The sequence below is a fragment of the Balaenoptera musculus genome, chromosome 3 (genome assembly GCF_009873245.2).
Source record: "Balaenoptera musculus isolate JJ_BM4_2016_0621 chromosome 3, mBalMus1.pri.v3, whole genome shotgun sequence".
Lineage (NCBI taxonomy): Eukaryota > Metazoa > Chordata > Mammalia > Artiodactyla > Balaenopteridae > Balaenoptera > Balaenoptera musculus.
Genome location: NC_045787.1, coordinates 71686628 through 71713194, shown reverse-complemented (window position 1 = coordinate 71713194; position 26567 = coordinate 71686628). Strand labels below are relative to the sequence as shown.

At 37.1% G+C, this 26567-nt stretch overlaps 1 protein-coding gene across 1 annotated transcript in view; it reads right to left on the bottom strand.

Annotated features, from left to right (window-relative positions):
- ADGRV1 (adhesion G protein-coupled receptor V1) overlaps positions 1-26567 on the bottom strand; it is a 530561-nt gene that overhangs the window by 275476 nt on the left and 228518 nt on the right. The window contains 2 exon segments of the mRNA XM_036847274.1: positions 18968-19068; positions 26121-26281. Coding sequence (XP_036703169.1) covers positions 18968-19068; positions 26121-26281 — 262 coding nt within the window.

The following is a 26567-nucleotide window of genomic DNA, read 5'->3' as shown; positions in this document are numbered from 1 at the left end:
TAAATGGTAGCACATTTAATGAGTACCTAAATAATATTATTAACAGCCCAATAATTAGACCCCTTTGCCACATACACACAAAATGTCAAAGTAACAGGGTCATCATTTCCGGCGACACTAGTTATGGGTGCTCTGGTCTTAACTATTTTTTATTCTTTCTCCTTAACTTGATTAAGCCAGAAATAATGAGCAAATGTGAACCCTTCCTGGAACGCATCGTTTAATTTCTTTTTAAAAATTGCACAGGTGGAATCCAGCAGTTTCTTGGCAATGGACTGAGATAGGATCCAAGAAATACAAAATATTCCATCAATTATCAACTAGGGATGAAATGTACAACAAAATTCTTCACATCGGTATTCACCCTCAGAGCCCGATTTGGCTAAAAAGCAGCTCCAAACATCATCCAGCTATGAAGAAAAGGATGCATCACCAAGCAGACAGAGTTTAAGTTTCCCCAAAGAGTGATAGCAGGGGATGTCAGAACTCTAAGTGGCCAAGTAGAGCCATGGGGTTTATAGAGCAGTCATTGATCAGAAGAGGTCCTTGCTAAATAAACTCTGTCCACTGCTCAGTGCAAGCTCACTTATAAGGGTAAGAGACTACAAAACAATGGGAAATTTGAGATTACTACCATATCGTAACACAGCAACACCAGTCTCCAGAAAACTGACATATTGGGATGGTGACTGCCACTGCTGAGAGCCAAGGAACTGTTGGTGTGAAGTCAGTAACTCCATATGCCCAAAGAAGCTGAGCTGAGAGGCAGCTCCGGGACCTTCTGACCATGTCAGTTCTCTGACCAACACCTCCCAATGTCTGGAAAATCGAGCTTTCAAGGTCTCCCATAAGCTAATCTGGATCTGCCTTTCCAAGCTTTTCCCTTGACACCCTCATTCAAAGACCCAAGGTGTCACCGATGTTGCTTTCTTTACTCAAAATGCTTTCTTCCCACTGAAAGTCACCTTCTGACTCTGACTATTCCAATTTCATCTATCTGGCTAAAGCCTTCAGTAATTTCCAAGAAAAGGGAAAAGTACTGCTCTATATGACACACATTCATGTACTTGTGACATATATGTGCATATACACGTTTTTGGGTAGTTTAGTGGATAAAAGAGGATCAGACACACATGGGTTAAAATCTTAGTCCTGCTTCATAGTTGTGGTATCTTGGGCAAATTTAATTGTATTTTGTGAGCCTTAAACTAAGTCTCGGCTATAATGTAAAGATGATAATGCCTACTGAGAGCACTATTGTGAGAACAGAATGAAGTAACCATACTTAAAAGTCTCTGGATTACACCAGGAGCTCAAAAAGAATATTATTAACAATGCCATCACCTCTCTAAAAGTTATATAAATAAAATGGAAAAAATCCTGAACACAGACTCTTAAAAGAGTTTATTTTAACTGAATTAAAATTTAAAATTAAATATATGTCACTTACCATTTAGGAAAATGAAGGGGAAAAAAGCAAACAAATCAAAGCAGCACCATGAAAAATAAAATTGAAACTTCAAGAAACAAGGCTAAACGTTGAAAGGAATTGGGGGAAAGGCCACACTTCCTTTGATGAGGGGAATCAGATCTTCCACAATCAAAAGATCCATGTATCACATATTTTAAAAGTTAAAAAAAAAATTTTTAGCCTAAACTAACAAAGTATCTTAATTGTTTTACTCCCACAATGTCATACCTTATTTATTTATCTGAATGAAAACTGTTCTTTTCTTTTCAAATCTCCTTTCAAATTTATATCTCATCTTGTTCAGTGATAGTTGTCTTGTTTTCAAAATGTGCACATGTATCGCCCTTCAGATGCATATGTGAAGTGGGCTTACTTGTGAGTGTAAGACCCATCTTTCCTGTCGCTCTCAAAATGATTTCTGGAAAGATAGTGGGGGCAGGGAATCTTGGGTTCCACTCCTGCGTTGTGAACTATGGAAGTGAATTTGGAGTCCTCACCCTGCTTTTGCTGGTGGGCGCTCCCTTCCCTTCCTCCTGCTTGCAGACTGGGAGAACAGCAGCAAAAACCTCCTTTCAAACAAGTCGGAGTCTGTGACCTTATTTCTACAACACCTTCCCCAAGCCATTCTCCCCTTGAAAGCTGAAGCAGGCTTATTCCAGGGAAAGAATTACTCACATGCAACTGGTCAATGGTTTCTCTTCCCATCTGTTCCAGTCTGTCCACCGAAAGAGATGTAACAAACAAATGTGGTTGGAGTCCTTACCCTCAAGTAAATTATCACCTCTAAGTAGGAAAAAGTATAAATGTGCAGCAACAAAGAATGTGTGTCAGCTACACCACATTCATGTAGCTGATTTCATGCTCTCCTTATTTTCTCTTGCTCCATATCTGTATAAGTGGCCCCAGTACTTCTTAGATTACAATCTTCTTGAGGACACGACTGTGACTACTTTGGTGTTTGTTAGTCAGTTTGATTATTTGTTTGATCTCATGCAGAATTTATAAATGACTATAAAGATAAGAGGTATTTATTAAAAGTATGTCTTTGACTTTTTGTAGTTACCCCCCGAAGAAGTAGTAAGAAGGTGCCCTTCAGAATGAGATCCTAATTATCGTTTAGGACTGGATGCTAAGTACATCTTTCAGATTTATACAAAGCAGTATTCCAAGGGTGCGCTAAACCACTTCCTTCTAAATTTCATGTTACACCGAAGTGGTAAACAATCTTTTCTTCAAGTTGTTTCCTCTCTCATGGCCACCACTGACGCAGACATCAGCTGGAAGAGAGGCCGCCCAGGATTAGGCAGAGTGCGTTATATGTAACTTGTCAGCTACTTGTAAACTCCGAAGAGAGTAAGTCAAATGTCAGGGACTGATTGTGAAGCTGAATTGCTTCCTCTTTTCTAGTTTCTCACAAAGCTATTTGAATTCAGCTTCCCCTCTCCCTAACAGCAGCCACTTCTGACGGAAGTCTATTCTCTCAGACTAGCTTCTATTTAGGAAAAAATTGCTTATATTGTTGTTCTCAAGCCTGTTGATAACTTTACACATGCTGAATTTTAAACAACAACACAAATACTTTCCTGTGGTATTTTCACTGCATTTCTCTATGCTCTGAATTCTATCTTTACCTCAAGAATATGAATTCAATAGTAAATTCACAAAGGGTAGTATCACAGAAAATATACACAGGATGTATTTCCTACTGTTATACAGTTGGAGTTATCACAATTTCACTGTAGCCTTTTTCTGGAATTTTGTCCCTAGGGCTTACTTAAAGGGCATATAAAATGTAGTGTTGTATTAATATTTTTAAATAAGTTTAAATATTGCAATATATATGACTATATTGATTTAGGCCTTTATGGGTCTTTAACATATGATTGCAGATTATATTTGAAATAACATTGAAAAATACTTTATACCTGATCAGCTTTTTCCTATTTCTTCACCAAAGCTAACAACAAAGAGTTCATTAGAATTGTTCTGAGGAATTATTCTTTAAAATATGAAATAGCTTTTTATCGCCATGCATAATGAATGCTTCGATTTCTAAAACATATTACCTCATGCATTAATAAACGACCAAAAAAAAACCATCTGAACTTCTACTGACACTTTACAGAATAGAGACTTCTGATTTTTTTATGATCTGTGGTATAGAATTGGATATGTTAGCCTTTTCAGGTTAGACCAGTTAACACACTTCTAAGTAAAATGCTCATGAGACACAAAAATATATCTGTGGCATCCAAATTTTTATCCTAGAAAAACCTGTAAGAAATTCTCATTTCCTGTTTCTTCCCCAAATATCAGTTCTGCTCAGGTCTGGAGACTACTCTCCATCTCTTCCAGGTCTGCAGCAGAAGTAATTCTCCTTCTGTCACCATCAACCCTTAACCAGCGTAAACATCCCCAAAGCCTTGCGAAATAAACAGAATATAATCCAATGTAGAGCAATCCTGCCAGACACTGCCCATTCCTCTGCCTTTACTAAAGTCTGTATTTTAATTATATGTAGAGTCTACCTGGTAAAGACTTTCTCATCTTTCAAGACAGCTTTAGCACTCTCACCGCTATAAAGATTTTCCTGACGCCACCCCTCATCCTGGATAGAATTAAAAACTCCCCTTTTTTTGGTTCCCACTGTATGCTGTACAGACTGCCTATCACACTCTATTGCATTCATTTATTTACATGTTTATCCCCTTTGCAGTAGACTATAAATGTACCAGGGTCTAAACTATGTTTTATTTATCTTTATGTCTGCAGTTCCTACCAAAGAGCTTGATATATTATATACGACAATAATATCTGCAGAATGGGAACAATGAATGGTGGCTGTACAAGGAGATAAATTTAAATTGGGTTTCCACAAAAACTTCAGAAAAGGTCTTTTTGTTACCTACAGAATAAATATATTTTTCTGCTGCTCTGATTTAGACTCAAACACAAGGTAGTAGACAGACCTCCCTGTCCTCATTTGACTGGTCTACATTCACACAAGAGCCTTCAATAATTACCCTGACAAACATTTTCAGAGCAATACCTAATCCTTAGAGTTGAAAGTTGCTCAAGTAAGGACTGTTTGCACAATATAAGACCATTTTTTATGGAGTCTCACAAGCACCTAGTGAGTTAACAATAGTAATGACCATGACCTGAGCTAACTCCAGCACTCCAGCTACACTGTCTTCCTGGGGTTAATCTCTTAAACTCCTCTGGCCTTTGTACCTCTGTGGAGTGAAGAAACTGTGTAAGCAATACCTACACGCCTCTATTTATATAATTTAACATGCTTATATTGCCCTTCTAAAACAAATATTTATTGAACACTTTTCTAGGCAGATTCAAAGAGGCAAAGAAACTTAACCAATACTTTTACTTTTTTAATTAAAGATTTCCAAGGTACAAAACCGTACTCCTTAAAGGCAAAGTCTCAATTTTTTACAATATTTTTTGGGGGGAAGGAATGGGGTTTTGTGACTGTTATGTCTCATTAACTCACTTGTAATACCAGGCATTGTAATGAATGCTTTACTCATAAGTTCAAAGGCTTTGGGGATGTTGTATTAGATATATACAATAAGCTCAGAAACTAACATTGGTTTCATCATGACTCTAAACAAGGCAGGATTGTTCATTATGTGTAGACATATTACAGTATGTTGGGGTATTTCATCCCAGCCCTAATTCCAACACACTACCGATATGACAACCTTGTTACTTATATCCATCCTTATTTTTAATGGCCCATTTTAATTACTTTGGCACTACAGACATTTACTAGTTAACTATTTATCAGAATTAGCTATTATAATTAGTTATTATCTATCTTGAGTGTCTACACTCAATCTTAACACAAAATGTTATTCCTATGGGATATAGAAATTTTACTGTGGGATATTGAAAAACTTTTTCTGTGTACTCCAGTGGCGGGTCTCTCATCTCTAACGTTGCTTCTCAATAAGAAGTTAACAAAGCTACTTTATGAGCCAATTCTCTATCCTGACACTATGTCCCCAAGCTCCAGAGAACCTTCACATTTGCTATCCAACTCACTTGCACAAGCATCTACCCAAAACTCAGGAAGCTGGTTTCAAGAAGTCTGCCTTTCCCCTCGAGTTTCCTCTCCCCTCTCCCTGCCCCATTCTGAGCCGTCATGTCTGCTTCTATGGAATTCTGAAGGAAGGTGACCCAGGTAACAGAGGCTGTGGAAGGAGGAAGGATTTTCTTGAAGTTCCCCACCAGACATCGAAATGCGTTTTACATGAAGAAAAATTACTAATAGAACCCACAATAGCCAGATTAAGAGCTAAAGGGCTTTAGTGGCTGGCTTGGGATCTTACCTTCTCTTTATAACTACTTTTGGGGGAAAAACTAATTGGGAATTGAACACATTTAAATTATAAACCAAAATTTATAATACAATATATTTATAAGTTGTAGATCACTACAACATTACAATTCTTTAAGAATAGGAATAATCTTTTTTTTAAATTCTGACTTTTTTTAAGGCATTGAGAATACAGGAAGTTTATCTTCATGAGAAAATGGTGATAGGTTAGTTTTAAATTGAAGACGTTCATTAGGAGCAAGCCTACAATTTCCTTTCACCTCACTGTTTGTTCTGTTATTCTAACTAGTTTTTATTGGAAATCTAGTAAGTGCCAAAAAGTTTTTTATGAGTGCTAGAAACACAGCAATTAGCAAGACAGTGGAGTCCTGATCTAATGGAGTTTACCTTCTAGGAGAAGGGGAGTAGGGAGCGAGGAAGGGGAATGAGTACAACAAATGAACGAGAGGATTCAGATACCGATATATAATATAAAGCACACATAATGAGGATGTGATATTGTGGGGTGGGAGAGCTACTCAGGGAGGCTGTTCTGAGGCGATGCAATGGGAGCTGAGTGTGAATGAAGGATGGATGAATGAATACATGAATGAGCAAAGCACTAGTGTAGGACTTTCCAGGGTTAGAGACTAACTGGAACCCAGGACCCAAGACAAGAAGGAGGTGGCATGTTTAAGGCCCTGAAAAGAGTCCACTGTCACTGGTGCTGGGTGAACGGGTGGAGATGGGAGGAGGTGAGATCAGTGTAGGCAGGGGCGATCCTCATGGTCTGTTGGATGCAGGTCAGAAGCTTCTCTTTCAGTGCAGTAGGAAGTCACTGAAGGATTTTAGGTGGGAGAGTGACTTGAGCTGATTTAGTCTTGCAAAGGACTACTGTGGCTGCTGAGAAGAGAACAGATTATAAAGAAAGGGGCCAGAGCAAAACCGTGGGTAATAATTTGGACACTACTATAAAAGAGAGACGGCTTAGATGAGTATGATAAAGGTAAAGATTGACAGAAAAAGATACAACTGAGATATCCTCTGGAAGAAGAGAGATAAAATGCATTTAATTTCCAAATATGGTTAATCCTATACATATTTTTCAAAGGGGATATCCATACTAAAAAAGTTTTAAAACATGCAAAAATTGAGAATATCAATTCAGAAGCTGACTTTCATTTAACTCTGATTTCTGTATTCCAGAAGGATCAAGGGCATAAATTGGGTTGGGGTGCGGCTTAGAGGTGAGGTCTGGGGTTGCTGTGGAATTTCTCCGTTTCCAGGCCCATAAAATCATTTGCACATGCCATCTTCTGCACGTGAAACCTGGCCAGGAAATGCACTTGGTTGTTGATATGTGACATGTAACTTTTTCAACTTGGCAATAACATTCACGCTTACAACCAAAGCATAGTGCCTGAAACCAAGTTCCTCCTCATCCCTGGCAGAACACAGAGTACACGTTCCTGGGAGATGGGATCCAAATGGGGCTCTGCCAGAAAGGTGGTTCTGGACTCACACAGCTAACAAGCCGATAGAAAACGCTACTTTACTTGGATAACTGCTGTTATTTTGGCCCTCTTATACACCTTTTGGCATAGTATATGATGTAAAAAAAGAATAGTCTCTTTGCTCAGGAACTTAAAGCTCAGTTAGGCAGATAGGCAATTAAGTGTAAGACACTGTAGGTAGAGCAAGCAGCTAAAACTCAGGCACAGCTTCCTGGGACTTACAGAGGTATATGGAAACGTAAAAACCAATTTGGTGAGGGCCAGTCATTGAAAAGAGCCACAAAAGGAAGTAAGATGTTGAGGAGCTAAAAAGATTAAAGAGAGGCCTACTAACATGATTACTCTAGTAGCAAACGTTAACTATACTTCAATAAAGCTACAAAAATAAAACTGATTGTGGAAATGGGTACACAACTCGGTGAATATACTAAAAGCCACTGAATTGTACACTTTCAATGGGTGAAATGTATGGCATGTGAATTCTATCTCAACAAGGCTTTTTTTTTTTTTTTAAACTGTCTGCAGGGGACCATGCTGTTATGCTCCATGGAAGTGGAGGGGAAAGGCACCATTGAGGGGTTCTGAGGTGTCTTTCGCAGACAGAGATGGGGCATTGGGCCTAGGGCAAGTAATGTAACCTTTTGGAGTCTCAGATTTTTCATGTGCAATGCAGAAGCAATCATAATAATACTGACGGTCTCACAGGGTGTCGTAAGGATTACATGGAATTACACAGATCAAGCGCTTACGGTAGTCCTTAGCAGTACTGTTTCGTTAAATATAGTGTCCCTTTGTTAAAAATATGCCTATTCCCAATAGAAATAAAACCAAAAATAAGTAAATGGGACCTAATCAAACTTACAAGCTTCTGTACAGCAAAGGAAACCATAAACAAAATGAAAAGACAACCTAAGGACTGGGAGAAAATATTTGCAAATGATGCAACCAACAAGGGCTTAATTTCCAAAATATACAAATGGCTTATATAACTCAATATCAAAAAACAAAACGAAAAAACAAAAAAAAACCCAATCGAAAAATGGGCAGAAGATCTAAATAAACATTTCTCCAAAGAAGACATACAGACGGCCAATAGGCACATGAAAAGATGCTCATCATCGCTATTATTAGAGAAATGCAATTCAAAACTACAGAGAGGTACCACCTCACAACAGTCAGAATGGCCATTATTAAAAAAGTCTAAAAATAATAAATGTTGGAGACAGTATGGAGAAAAGGGAACCCTCTTACACTGTTGGTGGGAATGTAAACTGGTGCAGCCATTATGGAAAACAGCATGGAGGTTTCTTGAAAAAAAACTAAAAACAGAGTTGCCATATGATCCAGCAATCCCACTTCTGGGCATATACCCAGACAAAACTATAATTGGAAAACATGTATGCACCCCTATGTTCATAGCAGCAGCACTATTTACAATAGACAAAACATGGAAACAACCTAAATGTCCATTGAAAGATGAATGGATAAAGAAGATATGGTGTGTGTGTGTGTGTGTGTGTGTGTGTGTGTGTATGTGTGTGTGTATCTATCTAGATAGATAGATACACACACACATACACACACACACACACACACACACACACACACAATGGAATATTACTCAGCCATAGAAAAGAATGAAATAATGCCACCTTCAGCAACATGGATGAACTTAGAGATTACCATACTAAGCGAAATAAGTCAGAAGGAGAAAGACAAATACCATATGATATCACCTATATGTGGAATCTAAAATATGGCACAAATGAACACATCTACGAAAGAGAAACAGCCTCACAGACACAGAGAACAGACGTGTGGTTGTCGGGGGGCAGGGGGGAGGGAAGGATTGGGGGTTTGGGATTAGCAGATGCAAACTACTATATATAGCATGGATAAACAAGAAGGTCCTACTGTATAGCACAGGGAACTATATTCAATATCCTGTGATAAAGATTACTCAGCCATAAAAAGAAACGAAATTGAGTTATTGGTAGTGAAGTGGATGGACCTAGAGACTGTCATACAGAGTGAAGTAAGTCAGAAAGAGAAAAATAAATACCGTACGCTAACACATATATATGGAATCTAAAAAAAAAAAAATGGTTCTGAAGAACCTAGGGTCAGGACAGGAATAAAGACGCAGACGTAGAGAATGGACTTGAGGACACGAGGAGGGGGAAGGGTAAGCTGGGATGAAGTGAGAGAGTGGCACTGACATATATACACTACCAAATGTAAAATAGATAGCTAGTGGGAAGCAGCTGCATAGCACAGGGAGATCAGCTCTGTGCTTTGTGTCCACCTAGAGGGGTGGGATAGGGAGGGTGGGAGGGAGACGCAAGAGGGAGGAGATATGGGGATATATGTATACATATAGCTGATTCACTTTGTTATAAAGCAGAAACTAACACAACATTGTAAAGTAATTATACTCCAATAAAGATGTTAAAATAAAAATATCCTGTGATAAGCCATAATGGAAAAGAATATGAAAAAGAATATATGTATAACTGAGTCACTCTGCTGTACAGCAGAAATTAACACAACATTGTAAATCAACTATACTTCTATAAAATTTTTTTTAAATGCTTATTGCAAATTTCAAATGTACACACATCCACATTCCCAAGGTCAAACCATATACACACAGACACACATGCAGTTTTTTTTTCAAATATCTATCTACATCTCTACCGTTCTTAAGGTTCTAACAATGCAACACAAACAATAATGATACAATACTTAGAAGATACTTAAGATTAGGAGGAAAAAATCACATTTGAAAAATATAAACAAAGCAAAAATTAATATAGTGTCTAAAGATAATGCAGACCAACATAAACACCCTTCTGGGAGAGCATAGTGAGAGGTGTGATAATAGGCATGATAGAGCCGATTATTTAAAAACGGTGGGGCTGAAGAAACTTTCACCGCCCTTGCTGTTGATTTAAGAAAACCTCCAGAAGAGAAAAGCAGGCTCAGTTCTCCAGAGGGCATTAGGAAGCGTTGGACTCAGAGCAGAACCCAATGGGCCTCTGCAGTGCTGTGTGGCAGCAGGAATCATCCTTACCCTCCGCCTTTGCCCCTCGTTTGTTCCCCAGGCCTTGTGTTTCAAGATTTTTGAACATGACCTATTATCCTCTTAACTACTCTGCAAGGCAGGCATTCTTATTATTTTTCCAATGATTTTCCGATTGCAGCTCAGAGATATTCCCCCATTTGGTCCTCTAATTCCAAAAATGGGACGCTTCCTCCTACACTCCATATTTGCTACTTAAAGTTCTTTAGAGCTATCATTAAACATTCATAAAAACATTTTTTCTCAGATGCTGATTTTCCTTACTTAGGGAGATCAAAAGAAGACTTTTAAAAGTCAAGGATAGTTTATATTTTTGAGGCTGTAACAGAAGATTCCAAACTGGTATTTTCTGGTAAAGTCTGGATTTGCTTCACAATTTTTCCTAGTAACAAAAGCTATGTTGCAAACATGATAATGTCACTGTAGCCTCATTCAGAATATTACTCACTCTTTCTGTTGCTTTGCTACTTCAGCACTCGGGAAAGTTTGAATTTCCCAGTAGTGTGACCATGATACTATTTTTGTATCTTCAGCGTCCACTTATTTTCAATTTAGTGAATCTACAGTTGAGCTGAATTTTGAAAGCTTGCTGGAAAAAAGGAGCTGGATTTTATTATTAAAAGATTTTAAGAATAAAAAATTTTGATATATAAAGAAAATATGTTCTTAAGAAGAAAGCAAACATAAAACATACTATTTCTTCAAGTTTTCCTCCATTTAAATACCAACATCATCTTAATCCCTCAAAGCACATACTTGTGAATAGCATAATATTAATATTTTTGATTGTGGAATGGATTATAAAATTACTTGATAAGCACTAGCTACAAATTTACTTCATGACTGATTGCAAGTTTATGCGAAATTCAATAATAATAATACCAAAAATGTAAGGTCATCAAAGAAAATCTGGATTCAAGAAATGGGGGGGAAAAAAAGAGCTCAAACTAGAGCTTTAATCGTCTCCTAGGTATAACATGATTAGGTTAGGCACACAAGCAGGGAGTTACTTGTCTTAGGCATAAAAAATGTCAAAGTAATCAAAAAGTATAAATAAAAACATGGATCACAGAGAAATTTACTAATTCCTATTACCCTTTCATCAAACTGCTAAAGAAAGTTCTATTTCAAGCAAAGAAAAATACCAATGTGGGACGGGGAGTGGGATGGGAGAGGAGGAGACCTACCCCTTTGGTGGGTGGTCGCTGGTAGCCCCAGGGTCCAGCTTCCCTTCAGCGAGCTTTTTATATCAGAGGCGCTAGAGCTGTTCCCGCTTCTTGTGCCCCAACAGGTCCCTTCTTTCACCGCCAAGCTTCTCTCAGGTGTGGTCTGAAAGAGCCCTTCCATTTCCTCCCGATCGACTGAACTCCCTAACCTTTTGTGTCTTATTTTCATCATCTCTCACCAAGGGTTCCAGCGACTTTGTCCTTGCCAAACTGGAGGACTAATCTCCCATTGATGCTAAATCCTTCCATTTGAAACATTTTTTCCTTCCTTGGCCTCAGAAACTTTAACTATGTTTTAGTTAGCTGCTTCTAATGATCCTTCTCATTCCACACGGCACAGTGTCTTAAAACACACAGATTTTGGAAGCAGATGGACTTGAGTTCAGACCCTTCCAGCTGCCACATTCTAGCTCTGAAGGTTAGGGCAGGTAACTGAACTTCTCTTAGTCCCATTCTTTCCATTTGTAAAATAGGGATGATAAAAGTACCCACCTCATCTGGTTGTTACAAGGAGTGAATAAAGCAATACATGTAAATGTTTCATGGCACAGTTCAGTGCCATAAAGGCAAGCCCTTGTGACATCAGTTACATGTATTCTATAATCAGGTTCTCTCCTCAACTTGTCCCAAAAAACTATTTTATAGTGTCAACACTTGTTTATTTAGCTAACACTGAAATCACTAGCTTAAATGTGCTATGGGAACTCTAAATTCCTAATGCCCAAAATTGCATGTATCCTCCATCTATTAAAACTTCTGGCCTTTTCTATTTAAGTCAAATGACTTAGTAGAAAAGGCTACCTATCTCTTTGGTGATAGAGTAAATCTCATTAATTCACGATTTATGAGGCAGTATACGTAGTGGTTAAAGGCTGCTTACGTTCAATTTCCAGTTCTGTAACGTATCGCTACATGACCTAGGACAAATAACTTAAAACTCTTTGTGCCTCGGTTTCCTCAATTGTAAAACAGGAAGAGTACTAGTGCCAACCTCATATAATGCTAGTAGGTATTATATTAATGTTTATTAATACGTTTATTAAACAAAATAAAATTTACAGTGTGACCTTTGTATTGATTTAAATAGAAAACTAATTCAGTAATACTTTCATAGCGCAAAACAGGGTGTTTTTTATTAGTTCCTCTTCTTTCCTTTGAATTCTCATTGCCACTACCACTGTCCACGCTCGTGACCCAGCATAACCAGATGATGGTAAAAGCTGCCCACCCTGCCTCTCTAAACCGATCTCCCGAATTCCAGGCATTCTTCTACCTTAATCCATTTTTTATTTAAACCCTAATTGCCAGATCAATCCTTTGGAACAATCCTTTCTTATTGTGCCCTTTCGGACTACTCCATTGGTAACTCCCACCAATTCTCAGACAATATACAACTACCTCACCTTCAATCGGCTTATCTAGTTCCCTATGCCCAGGGGCAGGTCTTACCTAAGTGGAACTCCCAGGGTTCCCTTCAGGTCTTTATTCTTGTTCTTTTCCCCTGCCTAGAATACGCCATATCCTATTTCTTCAAATCTTATCCATCTTTCAACAAACAAGTCTGATTCCACTTGCTCTGTGGAGCCTTTTCAAGCTAAGGCCCTCACCCACAGCTTATGCAATACTACCTAGTATCCTAGAGAAGAGGAAACTTTCTTCTACATACAACTTGGTTCTTACCATAAGGTTCATTTTCAGACCGTTATCTACATGCTTCACGTGTACATATCTTGCCTGGTATTTCCCGTTGCACAATCTCAATACTGTGCATATGGTAGATAAGGTGGAAGCAGGTGAGTTCATAGATGAATGATGATCCTGATGGGGTATAAGTAGGGTTTGTTCAATTTTTTTTTGCTTTAATTTCACCGCTGGATGATTGAATGGGCATTCATAGTCATGAATGTGATACTATTTTGGCCACATTAATGAACATACCTAAACTAGAATCAAATAGTTTAATAAGTTCAACTCAAATGTATATTCATATCTGTGTGCAGAATGCTCTTTATTCATGTTCACCAAATTAATGTCTATGTGAAGGAAAGGTACAGTTAAATACCTAACGATTTTTTGTATAAAAAATAAAAGCCTTACATACTCAATACTATTGAAGTGGAGGCGCTTACAAGCTCTTTATAGGGAAGAAATGGTGGTGGAGGTGCTGTGCTGGTTACACCTTCTTTCTAGTGGTTTACGTCCACATACAATACTGAGAAGTTCTGCAAGTGTGAAATGCTATGAGAAAGACCAAAATAAAAGTCTGGTCTGCACTCTCAGTCCTACATTAGTTCCCATGTCTGAGGATCTTTTCTTAGTAACCCAGGAGGAAGAAAAGAAAGCCAGAAGGAAACGGTAGCCGAAGTTTTCCCTTCAGGATGGAAAGATAAATGTTTGTAAGCGGTTTCAAGGCAATGACGCTTTAAATGAAGTAAAAATTTAATTAATGGAATTTCTTCCACAAATAATTTTTATAGTAAAGAAAATAGGTTAGTACTATGGGTTTAGTAATAATAATAATAGTAATAATAAAAACAATAACAGCAACAGCAGCAGTAGCAGCAACAACAACCAGAAATGTATCTGGGTCCTAACAGAGCTAACCTCATCTCTCAACTAGTGGGATCCAGAAACCCACCCAGACTTAATGATTTAGTATCTGAATTTTAACAAGATGCCTACATCCAACTTTAGGACACACTTTCCTAATCCATTTACATCTACACTAACAAATGATCATAAATGTTTCACTGAATAATGATCCTTTGTGCTTCCCAATCCTCAAAGCAAGGTCCAATTTTTATTCTTGTACTCAAACTCTTAAATTCCTTTTTCTTAAATAACAAAAGCAGAAATAACAAAGGATACCCTGCTTAACAAGCAATTAACTAAAACTTCCAACGAATGAAAAATCTGTTCTGAGTAATGAACATTTTACAATTTCTATCTGACTCTGCTTCAATCCACAAAGATAGGCCTATAAGATACATGTTTTCAGACCCTACACACACAATGACTTTCCTGAGCTGAGAGACTCAACACAACAGTGCAAGCTGCCAGGAGAGAAACCAGACCCTGGAGTAGACATAAGGAGTCAGTACTGAAGAGGTCACAGTTGGCTTCTGGCTTCCTTCACGTACAGCCAATGATTCTGCATCTCAAAAATGCTAGATACGTATCAAAGCTAAAATAACATAAATTGCAGATTAAAGCAGAATCTATTGGCAGGAGTTATCTACACAGGATCCTACTCGGGAAACAAAATGACATTGCAAGATGACATCCCAAAGCATTACAGAATGAGGAAACTGGACACGTCACTGACAGTCCAACTTTTTGCTAAATTCCAGAGAACAGTCCTCTGAATTTTAAGGCGATTTCCTTGTCCCTTCTTAAGGAGAGGGCCTATGGAAGCTAAAACTCCCATACATCCAGCGGCTACCCAAAATTCATATTTAAGTATTTCAAATTCTCAGATATTCGGTGTCATCTGAATTCAGAGAGTATTTGTACATACATTTTTTTCTAGACTAATTCGCTCTTCAGTTTCAGAAAAATGTGCTTAAGCCATGCAAACAAAAAACAGAGAAAAAAACAAACAAACAAACGTTTCCCTCTGGTTAAGTTTATTAATCAGAGTAAATGCAGTTCTATCTTATCATCTTTCTATGAGGAAACTTCTGTTCTTTTTTTAGATTTGGAGAATTGCTTTTCCTGACAGAACCCCCAGAACTGAGAACCCTGAACTGCAAACTTGTCCTTTGTCCTAGTTGTTTACCAGCCTTATCAGGGCACACATGGGTTGGCAATGTGATTCTAAGATAAAAATTCCTAAGATATAATTAGATGTTTTTCCAAGAAATATCACCAATGCAATGAAAATTTGTTTGCTCTCTTCTCCTTCATATTTAAAGATAATGATCTCACAATTTCTTGCCATTTAATCATTTTCTTTTAGATAAGTGAGAAACATTAACTTGGCACCGAAGAAAAATACATACTTTTAAAATAAGCAATACTGAAAACACAGATCTTATCTTAAAACTTCTGTGACATTTAAATAAACACACTTTTCTCCAACAACACACTTCTTAAAGCTTAGAACAACATAAATATAATGAAAATAATGTTATACCCCTGAATTTAACTATAAATGATAAATGACAGAAAGATATAGTCCAAGCTAGTGATGCCCAAGCTTTCTTACAGTGCCTTTCAGACTCATTAGTTCAATTCTGAACAAAGGGGATAAAAAGAGAAAAGTAGAAAATCACAAATGCATATTTGCTAAGCTGCAGAAGAACACTCTCTAGCCCAGTGCAAGAAGTGCTGTGAAAATATCTCAGGTTCTCTACTGAACTCCATCTTTGCTAGAGACTAAAAACCAGTTTTGCAAAAAAAAAAGAAAAAAAAAAACAAAAAAACTTCTACTGCCACCTGCTGGTAATTTATAGTCAGTGGTTCTTAAAGATGCTTGAATGACATAAATTCTAAATTAAAGCAGAATCTTTTGCCTTTTAAAGGAAGAATATTAGATACAATATATGTTTCAAGAAATACAGACTATCACATTTTCCTGATGCTGACTGCTTCCCTCACTGACACACTGCCCTGAAAGGAAGTCAGAGGCCATTACGTTTTCATTCTTCCCCTTTCCACAAAAGCCATTCGACTTAGTCCTAGGCCAGCAATAAAGATTTAAAACCAAATGGTCTTGGCAGACCTGTCTGCAGAGTATTCACAACTCAAACACTTGAGGTCAGCTAGAGAAATTTTACTCTTTTAGCCAAAGACCCACAGGCCAAACTGTATGTTTTTAAGACTTCTCTATAGGAAACAAACTGTAAGAATGTGAACATATAGTTGATGGAGGATCCCAAATGAGAGGTCCAAGACTGGAACTGGAATCCCCCCCACTGGCAAGATTCTGTAACTGGAGATATAAACGTGATTTTAAAATTCATAAATGAAAGGGTAGGCCCAAGTTCCTGCAGTCAGCTTCATTCCTTTTTTTTGGAGAGTCGAAGAATTTTTCAAAGGCTTTGCTAAAAGGTTTTAAGGGAGAAAATTATTCTCTTTAATTTAGAGAGTATTTTTAAAAATCAAAGTAGATAGGTAAAACATTTTGAGCAAACAGTACTTTCTATCCACAACCTATCAACAATTCTTCCTGCCAAAAATAAACTACGGAAGTTCCTTTTTAGTTATGTCACGTGACAAGTCATACATTGTAGGATTTTTCATGCCACGTTGCTTTATCTATTCTAAAAATATACTGAATAACATGGATTTGACTATTTTCTCCAAAATTAATGTTAAGTATAACGTGAATCTGAAGGCAGTATCCCAAGATATAAATCCTGTCTTTTTTTACATCCCTAGACATGAGCAAATTTGTCTGCTAGGACACTGAAGAGTTGTCTGTAATTCTATGGTTCTATAATTAAGACTTGTACAAATTCTGCTGCCAAAAAATCACCAGAGTGGGTGGTGAATACAGCCAAGTAAACTCTAATTATGGAAGGCGGGTTTTCTAAGATCTTAAATACAAGAAGCAAAGGCAAGATCAGACAACTAAGATAGCTACCAAGGCAATATAAATAGTCTTGTCAAACTCAATGTAAGCCCCCCTTTGGTAACAGCTGTTACCTCTCATAGTTCATAGGTACTTTAAAAGCACAATCTGGGATCTTCTACTTAGAATTCAGCACTTCATTGTTCCCTAAAAAAGAGTTATGGAACTTACTCATGTCATTTTCACTCCTGGGACCAAAAAAGGCAAGAGAAGTCCAATGTCCCAGATAATCTTCCATTTTATATTTCAGCTCCTCCTCTAGTATTATTTTTAAAGGTTCTGTTTGGAGGTCAATAGAATGCCATTAGCATTCTAAAATGCGTGCAACTCCTAAGTGTAAGGACGGCACAATAAATTTACGTAAACTGAACACATGCATACACCAGCATGCAATCAGGCACCAGCATTTTCTGCACTTCAGATGTGCACCCATCTACCCAGAAAAGAGGAAATTTTATAAAACAATTTTACAAAGTTTTCTCAATAATAACATTATATAGTGTATTCTTCCAGTTGAAACTGTAATTACAGTCTTCAAGTAGAAGTGATTATGCTTTTTCCTGTTTGCTTATATAGATGTCTATGCCCATCTTACTCCTAATCAACAAACTGCATGAATTTCTCATTTGAGCCCACCCCAAATATCACCTCCTCTGTGAAGACTTCCCTTACCTTCGCAGAAATATTAAGTCCTCAACTATATTCACAAATAGTCTGTGTTCACACTAATTACACTGCATTAGAGTTACTTGTATGTACATCTACTGTTCCAGACTGTGAATACCTTATGGACAGAAAAGGCATTTAATTTCATCTTTTTGATCTGCCTTCCGGGCTTTAAACTGTATGCTTTAAAACGCATGTTAATGAATGACTCAATGTTTTTCACGCTATTTCTTCTGCCATAGAAATGGTTTTTCAAAAAAGAATGTTCTACCAAACTGTATTCTATAATATTAAATGAAGCAAAATATATTATCCAGATGTCTTAAAGTATATATCATTCTGGGCTTCCCTGGTGGCGCAGTGGTTAAGAATCCACCTGCCAATGAAGGGGACACGGGTTCGAGTCCTAGTCCGGGAAGATCCCACATGCCGCGGAGCAACTAAGCCCGTGCACTACAACTACTGAGCCTGTGCTCTAGAGCCCGCAAGCCACAACTACTGAGCCCCCGTGCCACAACTACTGAAGCCCGCACACCTAGAGCCCGTGCTCCGCCACAAGAGAAGCCACCGCAACGAGAAGCCCGCACAGGGCAACGAAGAGTAGTCCCCACTCATCGCAACTAGAGAAAGCCTGCGCACAGCAACAAAGACCCAATGCAGCCAAATATAAATAAATAAATAAATAAATAAATAAATAAATAAATAAATAGTATATATCATTTTAATGCCCTCCATATAAAGGATCTGTAACAGAGCATATATTATTCAGATTAAATTAAAATGTGCTCATTTTAACATATATACACATTAGTAATACATAAATTGACAATATGATGCATCAAGATAAGCAGCAGTTATTTTCTTGTAAGTGGTGACACTAAGGTATTTCTCTGTAGAAAGTTCACAAAATACACTTTTTAGACCTGACACTCTCATTTCCTCTTACTGCTCTCCTTCCCCATCCTCTTCCACTACAATTTAAACAAGCTTATTTCAACTAAATTGAGATTAAACTTTACTTATACATTCAACCCAAGGATCACAGAAGAAGAAACATGAACATCACATGAAAGTGGGAAATCCCAGCGCTCTCCTACCTGTGTACCTAAGCTGGCTGCCATCATGTGAGTCAGAAGTTTAGCTGCAAACATGGAATACCTGGCACAGAAGATATGGGAAAGAACAGCCAAGCAGAGACCTGTAGAAACAAAAAAGCCCATGTGTGGTTTTACAATCCATGAATAAACAGAAGCATGGTAAAATCTTTGGAAAAGGTAAGCACATAAGGCCGCATAGCACAACATCTCAGGGAACATTCATGTTCCAATTTTAATCCACTCCACTTGACAAGACATATAAAATCCTCACACTTATTACGCCCAAAGTTTAACTTCAAATTTCAAATATCTACTTGCTTACTTCCCTACTAAAAAGAAAGCACAAATTAAGCAGATTAATAATTTAGACAAGTTTTACTGTTTAAGAAAAGAATCAAATTCCAATCTAATTTTCCATGATCAGGTGGCTTGGCTAAATAGAGATATTTAGGGAGGTGAATAGGATTTTTCAGGCATAAAATTGTGAATGGTGCTACCAAAACTCAGGTTTGGTAATTACCCCATTTTGTCTACTAGAAATAATTATGTAATTACAACAGTGGTGATTATGAATTTTTAAAGCAACCTTATGCTCCTGGGTGCCAAAACCAGGAACAAAATGTGTTCTTTCTCACTGAGATGATTTTTAACCTAAACATCTACATTTCCAAGTAGTGTGAAGAACATTATTCTTATTTTCTTTAAATCTACTTGAATTCACCTACCTATACTACTTCAAGGGGAAGATCAGAATCTCAGGACTAACCCATAAATCTTTTATCTTGCAACTTGTATAAATTTCTTTTAATGTTAGGTTTTAAATGTAGAACGTATATATATTTTTAAAATATTTCCTGCCTTTTAAAATTTAAATGTGCTGCACAAAGTAACGTATTTGCTTTACCACTTAAGCCTTTTACTCCACTCTCATCCTCAGTAGGGTTATTTTGTCTAAGAAGTGTTGAAACATAACAACTGGCTTGTGTATGCTGCTTTGCCCTGTACTCTGCATGCATTAGCTCATTCATCAACGCCTCCGTGGCAAACAGGAGATGCTGCATTTGTTTAACATTTTGTTTCTTCATTATCTTTTCTGAAGCCATGGAACAAACTTCTCAAGTACGTACACCACATGTTGGCATAAGTGGACTGGGGGCATCTGCAAAATGCCCACACGGGGTCTGTGACTAATTGTCAGCACAAAAATGCCTCTCAGAAATCCTTCTGGGAAAAGCTTTCAGTATGTTTAGGTCTGCATTAGGTAGACAAAGTTCCACACAGGAAGTGAGGCTTTGCGTTAGCCAAGGCTTTCAGCCTAGAAATTTGGCCAAGAAATCCGGAGTAATCCACTTTTAGGAAGGCTGCCATGAGGTGTTCTGGGACAGGTGCGCAGGTCCTGGGGCTGCCTGCCCAGTCCTCCCACACAGCTACACAGTATAGCCAGAAACTGCATTTTTACTTAGGTAGCTTATAAACAATTTAAGCTGCTGCTCCAAACTCAAAAATGTACACTTTGAACTTCCTGTGATGGTCAGAGTCACCTTAAACTGAATGTTCAGGTTGAGTGTGAGAGTGTGTGTATGAGTGCGTGTGTGTGGGTCTGTGTGTGTTACCACACTGACTTAAAAGCAGGGCCTTGGAAGTCTCATTTCATTGCCGGCCACATGATCACAAATATGTGCTTTACTGTGAGTTTACTGTGGTGGACGGTAACAATGTGAGGCAAGGGGATTAGGGCTGGACAAAGTAGAAATACTCCTGAGTCAGCTGTTTCTTTCTAGTTCACAAGAAGAGCTTATTCACAGCCTTTTCCCCTAACTTGGTAATTCTCCACTACACTCCCATTTCATGGTATAAATTTAGTACAGTTAAACTTGACCAGATCAAGAATATTTAATTAAGTCTATTAAGCTTCAATTAAAATGCTAGCATGACACCTGGTGGCAGTCCAGGATTCAAAGCCAGTGGCAGGAAAGTGCGCTAGGTTCTATTAGCCTGTAAGTGTAATGTATGATGGTTATCTAGATGCATTTTTTATTTAGGAGAAAAGAATGCGGCTAAAAAAACCTCAAGCGGCCTAGCCTCAACTGGCCTTGGGAGAGATACTGAATACCTTAGATTTAAAGAAATAAATACTTCAATTACCAAGTTCCTAAACACTATATGCTAAGTATTTTTCTTTTATTTTCTTATCTGATATTGAAGAGCTGTATTCAGCATCCATAATTTAAATTTACAAGTCAGTTTTTTAAAAATTGTAACTTTTTTTTGGTTTAAATTCCCTTAATATGTAAATCACAGGGTACAAAAAGGTATAATTATAAATAGAATTTTTAAAAAATAAAGTATAACAATTCCAGGTATTACCTAAAGGTATACTCTAAACAGGTCTGTAAAAACTGATTCCTCGGCAATTATGTACAAAAACCAGTTGCTGATTGAATAATTTTCATTTGCTTTTTTCCCTAGCACTATGTAGGTTACAAAATACGTTGGAAAAAAGCAATTAATCCGTTTACTAACACAAATAACTTTTCTATATGATTAGACAGTAAGATGGAAGATAAATTACCCTTAACAAAATGATAACATTGATAATCTTTGATTTAGATAAGAAAAACTCTAAAGAACCGCTGGATTCTTTTGCTATTACCAAAGTGGACCAAAGATCTTATCTATCTATACACTATTCGAATGTTTGTACGTGTAAATACATATGTACTGTTTGTATATGAATACAGATATCCAGTAAATAACTCTACTGTTTGGCATCACTTACAAATGGGACATACTGTCCAAATCACTGAAGTTTATCCCTCCACAAGCCAAATATTAATACTTTTTCCCATGAAAATCTCTTTAAAATATTTATAAATTTTGTATTGCTTTACTTATGTATCTCTGTCTTCTCTACAGATCAATCTAAAAACCAAATGATCACCAGATTATTAAATCAGTTATTCGCTTGTTAGCTTAGGTTTTTTTCTCTTCTCCCACCTAATGTTAGCTGTAACTGTCACCTTTTTTACTTTTTGTTGCTCATCTCTATTGATTCCCATATTCCTGCAGCTCTCCCCTCAGCATGATGCCTCTTGATTACAGCTACTAATAAGCTAAGGACAGGAAAACAAAATTGTCAATCCTGGAAAGTTTTCTAGGGTGAACTAAAGTCAATACGAAACACCTTAGAGTACACAAGTTCTGTGTATTAGAGGGAAGGGTTTACTCCAGAGGGAAGAGGTTGCCAGGAGACCAACCTCTGGGTAACCTATGAAGTTCAATACAGTAGCCACTAGCCACACGTGGCTATTTAAATTTTAATTAATTAAACTTAAATAGAATTAAACATTCAGGCCCCAATTGTACCAGCCATATTTCAAGGGCTCAATAAGCAGATGTAGTCAGTAGCCACCACACTGAAGAGGGCAGAACATTTCCATCATCGAAGAAAGATCTACTGGAGAGTGCTGTGTTAAACTGTCCCAAGACTGTTTATGAAAGGTCACAGAACACAATTCTGGTCAAAGAGATGTGCAGGAAAACACACTGGGTGGTTTTCAGGAAAGTTTTCATTGCTCTTAAAACCGGATCCAAGTAAGAGCTTTTCCCTTGGCAAGCCTAGGCAGAGTTGTGGGATGCTTAGAGCTGCTTCAGCTAGCTCAAGACCACGTAGGGGCAAGGCGGAGAAAATAAAATAAAACCTTTGAGGAGAGCAAAACAGAAAAATGTAAGGAGGCTGGGCCCCTGATGATGCCATTGGGGTGCTGAACTAATCAACCCTGGAACTAAATTCTGCTTATTGAAGATATTTGACTTGTTTTCTGTCACTTGCAGTCAGGGCCATCCTAAACAATACATGTTATTATCGATACATAGCTAGAGAAATCCAACATTTTTATGCCATGTCAGAATTAGACTAAGCTCTCTGACTTCTTTATCACCTGCAGTGACCCCTTAAAACTGCTTTTTTTTTTAAGTTCTGACATTTTTTTCGATTCTTCTTGTAAATAACTCCCCATTTGATAGAATGAAACTGTTTTGATAATTATAATTATAATGGCTATCTTAGGACAATGATTACTGTGAATATGAACTTAATATCTTTAGAAGAATCTGACACAGAAATTCAGTAAATATCTCTTATATTTAAAAATAATTAAAAATGAATGGGTAGTAGAGTTTTTTTTTCTAGAAAAACAATTAGAATATCAGCTTGTAAAATATAAAAGCACAACTAGAATATTCTTTTTTTTTTTTTTAGAATAGTCTTGCAGTTTAATAAACCTGAACAAAAGAATAAGCATGCTTCAAAGGATTTTGGATTGTGCTGATTTACTTATCCTGTAAGTCTTAGTATTTAGCAATTTATAGACAATTATCTCCTGTTACTTACTGTAAACAATGACATTGTGTTGGCATTTATATACTTAGTAATCTATAGAGTAAATAAAACTATTCATCATTTAAAAGGGAAAGCTTTAGTTTGACTAATGTGTTAAAGGATTTCTCCACCATAAGAGAACAAAAAAGAACAAATGTGAGGTCTCAGCTTAAAAGCACTTCAAAACAGGAGACTCACCCACCTACAAGTACATCAAACATGACCTAGTTCATGTACTGATGTTAAAAACGAAGTGGATTACGGAACGTTACAGGGTCTCATTAAGTTCATAAGGCCATACGGATTGTACTCCAGAGTCAAAATTAGGATGATTTTAACCCAATGTCTACCTCTGATAGACCAACATCAACAGAGTTATGGGAAGCAGAGCAGGTTTCTTTGATATTATTCTCCAAATAGTAATAGTACCTCAAACCATGCTTAGGTTCCTCAATAACTATAAAATTAAGGCATTATCATCTAAAGTTATTGTAAGTTGTGTTTCTTCCAAATCACCTTTGAGGCGAGTCCCATAACGTTACACTGCTGTGCACAGTTATTTACTCGTCCTCTCTTTTTTTAGCTTTAAGGGATAACTTTAATTTCTTGGAATTTGATAAACTGGTTTACAATTTTAAAAGTCACAGGTATATAGCCTAGTCTTTCACCTTTCTAAATGGAGGATTATTAACTTCTTGGCCTACATGCCCATTTCATACACTTGGATCATTTTAGTTGTTCTGCTCTAGTAAAGTAACCAGAACTGTAAACTAGAATTTTAACAGATACACTGTGATCTATCCTGACGTTTTTTAGAAAGGGTTTAATTCCTGTCTAATTGTATGTTACCACATTTCCTGAAAAGAGTTTGTCAGATTGCTTCCAAATTCAGAGGGATATTTGGTGTGGCCTGACCTAAGTTAGAGAATGTGTATGTAAGATATATGAAAGTCTCTTGCCTCGTTCCTGGGGGCCCTCAGAGGGATGGAATGTCATCCTCCCCAGAAGCTGAAACTGAGCACAAAGATAGGACTTTATGTCTCCTGATCCACAGAACGTGCAATCCATGTTACAATATGTCATGGACAGAGGGGAAAAAAACAATAATTTCAAATATGAGTCCAAGTCGAAAGTAATAAATGTAGATATTAATATTTGGGTGTTGGTTCTCAAATACATGAGTAAATCTATGCAGCCTTTTCAAGAGTTAGTTGCAAAAATGCATATTTATTAACAATTCTCTCAGGAAATATCTTACAGTCCTGCTAGTCTTCTAAAAAAAAATCAAGGTAACATTCTCTCTTTAGTTTTTAAAACTCTTTGCTTTGATGTTTAGTATTTAGAACAAGCAAAGGATTTTTGTGGGTTATATTAGCACTTAGATTTATGTCTCTATGGAAATACATGAAATGATATCTAAATAGATTTTATTTCAGCATTTTACCTTTTGGCTCTATTTCATCAGTCTATGAAATTTCTGTAAATAGATTGCATCAAAGTAAAATAGGATGTCTCCATCTGACTTTGGAACTCTGTGTACCTAGAAGAAGCTATTAAGCAAGAAACATCATTCTTATGGAAGATGCTCTTAAGAATAAGAAATTATTAACTTTTGTTACTGAATCTAAGTTAGGTTTAGAATTAAGATACATTAAGGAAAATATATAACTTTATAAAATGAAATTATAGTGGAAATATTTTAACTAGGACACAGAATATTAAATTATAGTGGAAAGATTTTAACAACCAGGACAAAGAAGAATAATTAATTACATGCTTCTACCTCCACAAAATTTTCCTAATCGATAAAGATTATTAGGGGACTGTTTGTACACCAAGTAAAAGACATAAATTCAATGATAATCACATTTACATACAAAATATCATGAAAGCAGAATGTCTGAGTTAGTATATCTACCACCCTGTTAACACAATTTAAAATCATATATTGTGGGTATGGAAATGGAGGTATTAGGCCCAGGTCTCACAACTAGCCAATGGCAGGACCAGGATTTGAACCCAGGCCATTTGGCTTCAGAGTTACCCTATACCCAGTCCTCTATGTAGCATATTGTTCACAGAAGCTGCTGTACGTCTGTAAAAGATGACTCAGGGCACAGAATGGATGAGGGTGGGGACAGAAATATAGTGTAAGGAATTCTCAGACTCCCAACCACAAAATCAAAACAGCAAATGAGAATAATTCCATAGTTATTCAAAGCTAAGTTATAGGTAAATAGTTTGACAGCCATTAACACAACTCAAGTTCCTATTCCTGCCAGAAATGGGACCTAGATGTAGAAGGTGAAAGACAATTTCTTTTTTAACATAGTGGTTAAGCCACATTCAGAGCTTCTAGACTGCAGAATACCAATCAACCCAAGGGATAGGTTTATTTTCTAATGAAAATACAAAATGCTTTGTTTATATTATCTCACACAATCCTGATATTCCACTGCAGAATCTGCCTTCTAAATCACAGCACTATCAACTATACCCTTTCTTACTATCTAGCTTCTATCCCACACTGTACTTTGTATTACGGATGAGTTGGAACTATGTCTTGTTCTTCCCTTTCCCTCAGTACAAAGTTGGTCCTCCATAAACAACTGCTGTATGAATTAATGACCAAGACCATGGGAAAGTTTATTTTCTCCTAGTGTTGATGAATTACAGTACGCCCACATCTTGCATATATAAAAGGACTCTGGGAAAACGGGTTTTATTCTCATCGATATTTTAAATTGTTGACTCAAAAATACTATAACTCACCTGAGATACATATAAATCCAGAAGAGAAAAAAGCTTCATTGTATGAAGACAAGTTGTCAGTCTGGGCGTAGACTGCATACACGGACATGTATGAACAGGCACATTCCACGTAGTCTGAAGTGTCCTCAACCACTTTGCAAAACTGACTGTCAGACAACCAGCTAGGGCAAAAACACAATCGTCACTACTCCTCTTTCATCAATACTTTAGGCGTTGAGATGGCTTTTAAAGAAAAAATAACTTACTGAACCTAAGTGTTCTTTACTCAAGATGTAAGCAGACCACATTTTCAAGAAGAAACATTGGAGGGAACATCTTGTCCAAGACATGATACAACAGATCCCACAGATACCTTAAGAAGCAGCCTAAATACTAACTAAACCTGCAGAAGCATTCCCAACACTGAAGAAGCCGGTCCTTGCAAAAGAGCAGTATTAGCAGTCCCTA